This window comes from Sus scrofa, chromosome 17 (assembly GCF_054392235.1).
Source record: "Sus scrofa isolate SSC_HxYL_T2T_F1_AM1 chromosome 17, Sscrofa_HxYL_maternal_Yorkshire_Landrace_v2.0, whole genome shotgun sequence".
Classification (NCBI taxonomy): Eukaryota; Metazoa; Chordata; class Mammalia; order Artiodactyla; family Suidae; genus Sus; species Sus scrofa.
Genome location: NC_139399.1, coordinates 33,688,486 through 33,700,450, shown reverse-complemented (window position 1 = coordinate 33,700,450; position 11,965 = coordinate 33,688,486). Strand labels below are relative to the sequence as shown.

The following is an 11,965-nucleotide window of genomic DNA, read 5'->3' as shown; positions in this document are numbered from 1 at the left end:
GGATCCCGCGTTGCTGTGGTTCAGGCCTAGGTGGTGGCTACAGCTCGGATTCAACCCCTAGCCTGGGAACCTCCAGATGCCACAGGAAGCGGCCCTAGAAAAGGCAAAAAGACAAAAAACAAAAAGCAAAAACAACGACAAACAAAACAAAAAACCCAAAATCTAAACAATTTCCAGGTTTGTAAAATTTCTCATAAATACACAAATTTACCTAAAAAAAGCAAAACCAAAGGCCTTATTACTTACATCTTATATTTTATTTCTTATAATGGCTAATGAAGGAAAAAAAAATGATTGTAGCACTCTACTATTTTACTACAGCAACTGTAACTTAAATGCTAACCTACTCCATATAACAGGGAGCCTTCTCTAGGACTGTAGTGGGCATTTATTTAACTTTCCCAAACTCAGTGACAACTAGTCAATTTTAGTACTTATCAAACACAGAAAAAAACGGATGTTATTATTGTTCCCCATAGCCGAAAAACTCCACAAACAATACATTTTCTCCATGTACGCAATTCCTTGACTCAAGCCAGAGCATAGCTACCAAAATACCTATAGTTACAATTCTCAGACGGGAGCCTGACTACTTCTGAGGGTTATTTGGGGGAGGCCAAAGGGTACTGCCATTGAGATGGTGCACGTGCTCCATCTCTCCTGAGAGCAATGTTTACTTGAGGGGAAGGAATCTTTTTCAAAAATGTTAAATGGAACCTTCTTTCCCCAAATGCAGTATCAAGAACCCCAATATATAAAACAAGTTTTAGAAAACTACACTGGCTGTGGTGGTTGGCTGATGTGACCTCTCATCCCCTGCCCTGGGGTGTATGTCCCTCCCTCTTGCTGTGCCCTGGGGAAATGTCCAGCACGCTGAGCCCTCTGCCTCTCAGTTCAAAGACTGGGCATCCTGCCCGGGACACAGAAAGGCCATGCAGGGGGTCGGGGGTGGGAGGGGGTGATTTCCAAGAACCACCAACACCGAGCCAATCCTGCTGGTTTTTCTTTCAGCTAAATGCCAGTCAGAGGTAGCTCCCTTGGTCTTTTATGTGTGGAATTCCGGCTCCTTAAATTTAACTTTTCTGCTTTTGTTTGGTTGCAATACATTTCAGCAAATTACTAGTTCTGCTCTTGTTAATGCAGCTCTCAGATCCTGTGGTACCTCCTTTGAGATCACAGTAGATAGTGGTATGTCTTCCCAAACTCTGAGCAAGTGCTGACTGTTCCCAAACAGCAGCCTGCCCCCTAATGTGGTTTCTGAATATCCTGGTTCTTTTCCTTCTTCGTATATTCTTCTAGTCGAAGAAGCCACTTTGCCCAGTACCGGGAACAGAGCTCCGCGTTCATGAAATGTGGGTGGGCAGGGGACCCATCTTTGTAGGCCACCACGATCAAGCCACACTGAACCTAGGAAAGATCACAGGGCAATTCCGGTATCTCTGTAACAGCCTCAGAGCTGAGGTTCATTTCCTTCTCACTCTGGGGCAAACCCAGAACAAAACAATCTACGGTAATAGCTCCGAAGTCGGTGTCTACGACAGGCTAATGAAAGACTGGACCAGGATACACAAGAACACAAAGATGACAGTTAGGACACTAAAGAATGGGCTGTGATCATTAAAGAACTATTAACAGCAACAAGCCCAGAAAGAGGGGGAAGGTGCCTTTTGAAGTGGTAGGGTAGGAACAGAGTAGGCAGTGGGACACAAACAGAAAAAAAGCCCTAAGGAGATTAGCTAGAGACCAGCATCAAGCAAAGCTGTGAGCGAGGGGAGGCTCAAGTGTCCTGACCTGAAAGCTGTAGTTGGAGTCATGGTTTATGGCACCGACATATGCCACGACTTGCAGTGGGTTGTCAAATGTATTTCGGATGTAAGGTTTTGGTTTCTCCGATGTCTTCCAGTCAATCACACACAGCTTGCCCCTAAAGAGAAACCAAAGGAAGCCCTTGTAGATAATAGCTCAAACTAGAAAACTCTAATAGGTTAAACCTCTTCTTATATATAGTTACTACTTGTCGCCTGGTGACTGGTGCTTCTATTCCCCACTTTCCAAAAAGATAGCCCGCCCTCCTGAGCTTTGCTCAGGATTAAAGAGGTGTGATGTTCCTTTTCCTGGAGCCCCTCATTCAGGTCAGCAACAAGGTATGATGGAAGAGGCTTCCTAAAGTGCACTGATGAGAGCTATTAGGTACAGGCCCAGGTGCATGTGCTAGGAAACAAGATCCCCAGGGCAAGTTTCTAAACCTTCCAGAAACTTCTCTGGACCTCCATGGTTTAACAATTGACAAGAGACTTGAAACTACATCTATTACTATCTTAGTTGATTTTGCTTCAAAAGTCTATCAGAACGAACCATGAAAGGTCAGTACAGCAAAGTCCTCATCATAAATGGCACCTCAGAAACCAAAGCTGGAATTCAAATCCATCAATTAACAGGCATCAGTTAAATGCAGAAATACAAGTAAGGAGACCAAGTCCCTGTCCTAAAAGTTTACACAGGGTGGGGCATCTTACTATTAGGGATATTGGGAAAATTAAAAAAAATTCCTGCCACTTCTTTTAGTCAGATACCCAGTACATTCCTCCCCACTCCCCCCATCCTGATGGGATTTTATACTTGTTGCTCAGATAGCAAAAGAACTGAAAGGCCAGTGGACTGATAACTGGGACTCTCAATCCATTTGCTCTGCCTTTCTTGCCTTCAGTTTAGAGGGCAATCTTAAAGTATTTTACCTACCTGTTACTGTAACCCTAGAGTTACAACTTATGCAAGGTATTTATAAAATCAGTCTAGAGTAGCACGGTCTAAAAAAAAAAAAATGCAAGCTATATATATCATTTAAAATTTTGTAGCAGAGGAGTTCCCATTGTGGCTCAGCGGAAACAATCCTGACTAGTATCCGTGAGGATGTGGATTCAATCCCCTGGCCTCGCTCAGTAGGTTAAGGATCTGGAGTTGCCATGAGCTATGCTGTAGGTTGCAGACGTGGCTCAGATCCTGCATTGCTGTGGTGTATTTGGCAGCTACCGCTCCGATTTGACCCCCAGTCTGGGAACTTCCATGTGCCACAGGTGTGGTCCTTAAAAAAAAAAAAAAAAAAACAAGGTGAAATTTAATACTTTAATCAAACATGTCCAAAATATTATCATTTCAATACGTAATACTAAAAAAAACTATTACTGAGATATTTAACAATCTTTTTTGTATGAAGTTGTTGAAATCTAGTTTGTGTATTCACAACATACCTCAGTTTGGACTGGCTACATTCAAGTGCTTAATGACCACATGTGGCTAATGGCTACTCTAATGGACAGTGCAAGAATAGAGGTAATATATCATCTTTACAACTGTTTTCTAATATTGTAAAGTTTGACAATCTATGCAAATGAAGAGAGGGCTCCCACATCCCCAAGGAATCTCCATTCCCCTCCTTTGAAAAAATAAAAATACCCTAATATAAAGATTTCTGCCATGCACGACTGTTTCTAGCAATTAATTATAACTTGTAGAGCTTAATGTGAAAAAAAGTCTTAATAGTATAAACCCAAATTAGAACTGCAGTAAGATAGTTCACAAATAGCTCTTTAACAAATAAAAAGATGCTCAGCTTAATTTATTTTGAAATGCAGACTGAAATGATGAGGTGCAGTGTTAAAATGCAGGTAACCTGCAACCTCACAATTTCCCTTTTAGGCCTGTATCTTAGGGCAATGGTTTGATATCCTGGGTGCAAGTGGCAAGTGCCTGGAAAATTCAGTAAGTATTCAAGCCCAGGCCTACTTCAGATCAGCTGAAATATATCTAACCCTAATACATCACTCACCAAACAAACAAATGAACCTGTAAACCAGCCAAGAGAAACTCTCACAACATAATAGGAGACCTGGTCTCTACTGCAACCTGTAATTGTGAAAAACTAGAAATAACCTAGAGTTCCTGCTGTGGCACAGTGGGGTAAGATTCTGACTGCAGTGGTTCAGGTCAATATGGAGGTGCAGTTTGATTCCCTGGCCATTGCAGTGGGTTAAAGGATCTGGCGTTGCCACAGCTGCAGCTGCAGCCTGGATTCAATCCTTGGCCCAGGAACTTCCACATGCCATAGGTGTGGCCTAAAAGAAAAAACTGGAGTTACCGTCCTGGCGCAGTGGAAACGAATCTGACTAGGAACCATGAGGTTGCGGGTTCGATCCCTGGCCTTATTCAGTGGGTTAAGGACCCCGCGTTGCCGTGAGCTGTGGTGTAGGTTGCAAATGTGGCTCATATCCCGAGTTGCTGTGGCTATGGTGTTCGTGGGCAGCTGCAGCTCTGATTCGACCCCTAGCCTGGGAACTTCCATATGCTGCAGATGTGGGGAAAAAAAAAAAAAGAGAGACTATAATCAAAATAATAATCCCAACATTTATTGAGTAGATGGTATGTATTTTACATACTGTACAGGGAATGTCTCATTTAACCTCTATATAAAGCTATGAGGTAGGTACTACTACTTGTCCTATTTACATATAGATGAACAAACTGAGGTACAGAGAGGCTAAGTAAATATGTAGCCTAAGGTTAAGAAAAGCCAGAAGCCAAACTCAGGCAGCCTGTCTCCAGAGCCCAGTATCTTTTAACTACAGTTCCAAGGGGCACACGCAAAGAGATTTCCCTCCATCCTGCTGTATTGTTCACATGCTTCGTTTTGTTGTTGTTGGAATAGGGGTATTTGCAGGTTATATCCACCCTTGAAATCTGGAATAAGTGGGGGAAACAGTAACATAGAAGCAATTTATTTATTTATTTATTTTGGTCTTTTTTGTTGTTGTTGTTATTGTTGTTGCTATTTCTTGGGCCGCTCCCGCGGCATATGGAGGTTCCCAGGCTAGGGGTTGAATTGGAGCTGTAGCCACCGGCCTACGCCAGAGCCACAGCAACGCGGGATCCGAGCCGCGTCTGCAACCTACACCACAGCTCACGGCAACGCCAGATCGTTAACCCACTGAGCAAGGGCAGGGACCGAACCCGCAACCTCATGGTTCCTAGTCGGATTCGTTAACCACTGCGCCACGACAGGAACTTTTTTTTTTTTTTCATAGAAGCAATTTAAAAAATCATAGGAAGCTTTAGTAAGCTCAGAGTTCCTATCCTTGTCAAACACAGCCTGGAAGCCAGGAAAAGAGTTCACTGTTGGTGTCAACAGATCAAGGGGGATACAGGAAAGAAAATGGGGGAATCAAACTGGATCTTATGGCTGGTACCTTGCTTGGGGGAAAAAAGCAGGGACATGCTAGAAAACAAGCCATCCCAAGGATACTGGAAAGTTATACCTTTCCTCCACCAAATGCTTTGATTTCGGAACACTGATTTTCAAGGATTTGTGGCTTTTACCTACCACATAAGTTTTGACCTTGAAGCAGGAGTTAAAGTGTTGGAAGGGAACCATCTGGCCCACCCAGAATTAGTTCACCTCCACACTTGATGTAAAATGTCTAATACTTACTGATAATCAGCCACACAGTCCAGCAGACCTATATAATTGAGGGTCTCGTGTTGAACAGCACTTTCAACAGCCCGCACTCCACTGACATCTTTCAAAACGTGCTGGACACTTTGGACATAGCCAGAGTCGAGATTTTTATCTCTCTCTTTTAAGTTCCCCTGGGGTGAAAGTATGCTCTCCAAGGCTTCATGAAACTGTTTCCCTTGTAAAAACATGTCTGAAAAGAAAATGAGGGGAAAAGGAAAACAACAACAAACCCCCAAAACAAAGCTAGTACTAAAGAACAAATACTCTATTAAACTTTGAACAATAAAATTAAAAATTACATGAATCACCTTTAAGACACCACATTTCAGCCTCTTATGAGACCTAAGAATGCACTTTGAAAAAAAAAAAGGGGACTAGAGTAGCTTAGACAATAAAATGTATTACAATGAAATATTTCTAGTAGAATTAGGCCAAAGCTAGAATCAAAGATCTGGGGGCTATAGAACTACATCTAATGAATTCACACTGTGAATTTAAGTATCTATTTAACTTAAGTAACTCATTAACTGGTTGTGATAAATAGTTTTAAACACTTAGAGCACTATGCTTATTTATATTTATAGTTCCTGTCACAACCAAATCTTAATTATGAACACAGGTGGAAGCATTCTTTTACTAACAGGTTTAGTGACTGACAAGGAATGAAAATCAAGGCACACATGAATTGATGTTGTGGGGCTTGGCTTGGGAGGAGAGGAAAATATATGACATTCTTCTCCTGCACTTTCTTTTAGAGCAAGAACAGCCCAAGGCAGTGGTTCTGGCCTAAATTCTTTTTCCTCATACTTTCCCCGCCCCCCCCCCAGCCCACAGGTTCAGCATACGGAAGTCCCCAGGCTAGTGGTTGAATTGGAACTATAACTGCCGGCCACAGCCACAGCCATTTGGGGTCTGAGCCTCATCTGCCACCTATACCACCCACAGCTCAAAGCACAAGAACGGATCCTTAACACACTGAGTGAGGCCGGGGATTGAAGCCACAACCTCATGGTTCCTAGTCGGATTAATTTCTGCTGTGCCACGATGGGAACTCTTTTTTTTTGGGATACTATTTGGATTCTTAACCTTCTGAGCCACAATAGGAACTCCTCCCTTATACACTATTAAGTAAACAGGACATAAACATATTCAATAAATGCAAGAAACACTACATATTCACTTGATTCTTGATAAGGAGAGAGAAGGTATTTTAGTGAGGCAATGGCAGTGCTGTTAAATTTGCCCCAAAGCAAAATGTTGGACCAGCTGCCTGCCACTGGAGTATATATTCATTCTACTCTATCACATGGCACAGCCAGAGAGCAAAACTCATGGAGCATGAATTGGAGACACACAGAAACAGAGTAGGAAACATACGCTTGAAGACAGACCCACAGAAAATGAGGAAAAATTCATCTAGTGAGGTAATGTTTGTCAAAAATTTTTAAAAAGACTTTGAAAGGTTGGTCCTATGTTGGCAAAAAATGGAGGAGTTCCTGCCGTGGCTCAACAGACTAGCATCCCTGAGGATGCTGGTTCCATCCCTGGCCTTGCTCAGTGGGTTAAGGATCCAGCATTGCCGTGGGCTGTGGTGTAGGTCCCAGATGCAGCTTGGATCCTAAGTTGCTGTGGCTGTGGTGTAGGCCAGCAGCTACAGCTCTGATTCAACCCCTAGCCTGAGAACCTCCATATGGCGTGGGTGAGGCCCTAAAAAGATGGACACAAAAAATGGAATTGCTTCCTGGAAATTACTTGGAAAGTGAAATGAAATTCAACAGAGGAACTAAGTTATTCTACTCCACATTTACTTGGCTCAATTGGATTTATTAGCCCATAAAAGATCTACAAATTTAAGATTTAGGGAATTAAAACCTAGGGGAAAAAAGTGTAATATTTGTCTAAAGACTAGCTTTTATAAAGTAGAACACAAACATGTCAAAGACAGGAAGAAAAAAAATTGCTTTTATCAACAGCCAAGCAAAAAGACAACTTGTTTCCCACTGTAAGACTTAGGGCTGGGCTGGGTTCTCCACAAGGAAGAGGTGACAAACACGGGAATCTGGGTGACAGGATCCCTTAAGATTGTAAAGTGTAGGGAGTTCCCGTCGTGGCGCAGTGGTTAACGAATCCGGCCAGGAACCATGAGGTTGCGGGTTCGGTCCCTGCCCTCACTCAGTGGGTTAATGATCCGGCATTGCCGTGAGCTCTGGTGTGGGTCGCAGACTCGGCTCGGATCCCGCATTGCTGTGGCTCTGGCGTAGGCTGGCAGCTACAGCTCCGATTCGACCCCTAGCCTGGGAACCTCCATATGCCGCGGGAGCGACCCAAAGAAATGGCAAAAAGACAAAAAAAATAAAAAAAAAAAAAAGATTGTAAAGTGTAAAGCTAAGATCATCAAACGTGATTTGATTTGTGAAAATTTTAAAAGATACAAGATTTATTGCTGATAACATCAAGGCAGAGTATTTCACTCAATAAAGGAATGAAATGATTTCAAGTCCCAGTAAATAAATGTTCATTAAAAAAGTGTAAATCAACTATAATGGAAAAAATAAAAATCTTAAAAAACCCACCTCAACAATTAAAAAAAAAAAGTCTTCTATACTCTGACTGGCAGCATGGATATTTTAGGATTAAAAAAAAAAAAATCAGTATAGCAAAAACACTGAAAAAATAAACCCCAGCTCCTTTCCATTACAATCAACATTTAACTGTGAATCAAAGGCAGAGACTTTCTGGAGTTCCCGTTGTGGCCCGGGGGAAATGAATTGGACTAGTATCCATGGGGATGCAGGCTGGATCTCTAGCCTCGCTCAGTGGGTTAAGTATTCAGCATTGCCATGAGCTGTGGTATACGTTGGCAGCTGTAGCTCCAATTTAGCCTGGGAACTTCCAAATGCTGCCAGTGCGACCCTGAAAAGCAAAAAAAACAAAAAAAAAAACACCCCAGACTCTCTCATCCTCTGTAATCTTCAAAAGGTAAACTGATGCTTGGAAAATAGAACGACCCCATCCTTGAGAATGCCAGCTCTGGGCACATCTCTAAGCTCTGACCCTGGACAAGACTTGGCAAAAAGGAATTTATCAATCCAGTTATCTTTAAAACTGCCTTTTCTAATCCATTAAGCAATTTAATGGGTTATTTCATGCTCTTTTTTTTCTTCTTTTTTGGCCACGACACTATAATCTGTATGTGATTGCCATTATTTAAAAAAAAAAACAAAAAAAACCCCAACTAATTCTGCCCCTTAAGGTTGATCTTAAATTGGTGAAGAAACATATCAGAGTAGAAATCTAGACCAACAAAGCTGACGCAATGGAGTCAAACCCTAGCTTTCTCTCTACCTGGATAGTGGGGCTCAAACACATTCCAAATAGGAATTCCTCTCCTTCATCAAGGGGGCTAGCAAAGCACTTCCTTACTTTGTGCCAAGAACTAGATACCTAGGCTCCCAGGTTTCAGGAGGTTCCTCCCTTTACGCTTCTTAGATTTCTACAAGCTGTGACATTTCTGGCTTAAAGAGAATCAAAAAAAATTTCCCACTGGAAACAATATTATTTTAAAATTCTAGTGGTACAAATAAAAAACTCAAGATGCCACTAAAAGATCTTTTACAGGAGTTCCCGTCTTAGCTCTGTGGTTAATGAACCCAACTAGCATCCATGAGGACTCAGGTTCCATCCCTGGCTAAAGGATCTGGCATTGCCACGAGCTGTGGTGTAGGTCAGAGATCCGGCTTGGATTTGGCATTGCTGTGGCTGTGGCATAGGCCAGTGGCTACAGATCTGATTGGACCCCTAGCCTGGGAACCTCCATATGCCTCGGGTGCAGCCCTAAAAAGAAAAAAAAAAAAACAAAAAAACTTTTAAAATGTTGCTTAACAAGTAGAAAATAGTTTGGTGGCAGTTACTAATTAACTATCTTATGAAGGCAGTTAGCCTCTGTATATATATTCCTTGGCCCAGGCAGCTGAGGAATTTAGAGGGGGCAGGGGCTTGACCATTTTTGCCAGATCCAAGTGCCAACTAAATGCTTAATACTTTTGCTTTAAAACACATGTGACCACAGGCTTCATGTGTTTTGCACACAATTTGTTTCTAAGATGCCTTAAAATAAGTACATTACTTTTTTTCCCATTGTTTTGGTCTTTAAAAGGATTTTTTAAAAAAGCATTTTTTTCTAGGTGCATTAGTCTTTTTGGGGTGGGGTAGAAGCATGCCCACAGCATGCAGAAGTCCCAGGCCAGGGATCGAACCTGCACCACAGCTTTACTGAGCCATAGAAGTGACAATGCCCGATCCTCAACCAGCTGTTAAATTAAAAGTGCTTGTGCACCAGTAGGGGTACATGTACTGCTCTCTGGGAAGCATGGGCTAAGGAATGCTCAATGTAAAACTTAGCTTTAACAAATATAATACTGATGGGGACCAGCTAATTCACCTGTACCAAGAGTTTTTTCCTTTTTTTTTTTTTTTTTTTTTTAAGGGCAGCATATGCAAGCTCCCAGGCTAGGGGTTGAACTGGAGCTGTAGCTGCTGGCCACAGCCACAGAGGATCCAAGATGCATCTGTGACCTACACTGAGCTCACTGCAATGTCAGATCCTTAACTCACTGAGCAAGGCCAGGGATGGAACCCGTATCGTCAGTATACTAATTGGATTCTTAACCTGCTGACTGGTATCATCCTGATACTAGTTGGATTCTTAACCTGCTGAGCCACAATGGAAACTCCATGTTTCATCTTATTTTTGAATGGAATCTGTCTTAAGAAAGCTATTCTCAAAAAAAAAAAAAAAAAAAAAAAAAAAAAAAAAGAAGCTATTCTCTTTACTTGCCTAAGTTAGTAAGTTAGTAAGTTAGTAGGAGTTGAAGGCTAAAGTTTATTATTCTTGGTTCCTAATGAAGAACATCTGATTATCTCAATTTACCAAGACCTAAATACAGATCATATGTTCTGGCTTATTGCCAGAGTCTTTATTTTTCTTTTTGTCTTTTAGGGCCACACCCACTGCATATGGAGGTTCCCAGAGTATGGGCTGAATCGGAGGTGTAGCCGCTGGCCTATGCCAGAGCCACAGCAACCCAGGATCTGAGCCTCGTCCTCGACCTACACCACAGCCCATGGCAATGCTGGATCCTTAACCCAGTGAGCAAGGCTGGGGATGGAACCTGCATTCTCATGGATACTAGTCAGATAGGTTTCTGCTGAGCCATGAGGGGAGATCCTGCCAGTCTTTAAATTTACGAGACAGTTGTTGCTAAGTAGAGCAGGAGGCTGTTTACTAGATTCTGAACAGGATGCCTAGCAAACAACTAGAATTCCATTATAGGGTGATAGACTTTTCTATAATCAAAGAAAACAGGCAATTCTAATACTTCAGTTTGTAGCTTATAAAATAAATGAATTTTACACATCATTTAGTCAGAGTACTTGATCTCTGTGCTTCAGTATTATCTATGAAATAGGGATAACAGTATCTGTGCTTCATAGTGTTGAAAGGAGGAACAAGTAAGTTAATATATATAAAATGCTGTTAATAATAATTATCATTTGAAAGTAGTTCCTCACTAATTAAGACTAGAAAAAGAACAACTCATTCTTTTGACACTGGTCCTCTATATTCTAGAAAACATAATAACCATACAGAATCAGGATTGAGAAAATTACTTGAAGTATATTCTGCAAAGCCATCTTCTCCCAGTTGCAAAATCATGCGCTGTTTCCACCTCTCCAAACAGGAAATCTGTTCCGATGTCATGGTCTGCTGAAGGACTCGGGTCACACTTGGTATCATATTCCTTTGCAAAGGGATTTTCAAAGGAATTGTAGGATCACTTGTTGCAGTTGGTTTTACACTTTTCTCTGGATTGAAGAGAGGAAACCAGTTTTGTGGAACTCCTGCTTCCTCTTCTTGCTTTGAGGCCTTACACTTACTCACAGGTCCATAGAGTAAAGCATCTTCCTTAAACAATGATTCTGGAGTCTGAGCATGGCCTCTGAATGACAAGACAGACTTTACTAAATCAGAGTACTTTTCTTGGTCCACTTCTTCATAGGGGTTCACTTTTTTCTTCCGGCCACACAAATAAGAGGAAGTGGAGAAAACCACATGGGAGGCTGGTTCTACAGAAAACCCCTTTGAACTTTTAAGCTGCCTGCAGATGGTCTGAAATGCCTTCATCTTTAGATTTTTTTTTTCCCACTTCCCTCTAGTCTACATGTAATGTTGAGGGCCTTTAAAATGTTTCCATTCCTATCAAAGAGAAAAGTGGGGTTAGATAACAAATGTGTTAAATATTTGAACCATCAAAAATTAAGAGCAGCAACAGTATGATATTGCACATTAAAACTGTATTCAATAAGCTTTTTTGACATGTTTAACAGGGAAGAACAAACATGGCTCCATATTCAATTTATTCCTTTAGCTCAACTTTGAGCTCTATTGCCTGTGCT

At 41.6% G+C, this 11,965-nt stretch overlaps 1 protein-coding gene across 1 annotated transcript; it reads right to left on the bottom strand.

Annotated features, from left to right (window-relative positions):
• Positions 1–238: 238 nt before the first annotated feature.
• Positions 239–11,647, bottom strand: MGME1 (mitochondrial genome maintenance exonuclease 1). Its single transcript, XM_085004553.1, has 4 exons — positions 11,180–11,647; positions 5,483–5,699; positions 1,792–1,924; positions 239–1,407 (listed from the first exon to the last, which is right to left on the bottom strand). Exons 1-4 carry the CDS (start codon positions 11,304–11,306, stop codon positions 1,246–1,248), a joined length of 639 nt encoding a protein of 212 aa, XP_084860679.1. The 5' UTR covers positions 11,307–11,647; the 3' UTR covers positions 239–1,245.
• Between the last annotated feature and the right edge of the window lie 318 nt (positions 11,648–11,965).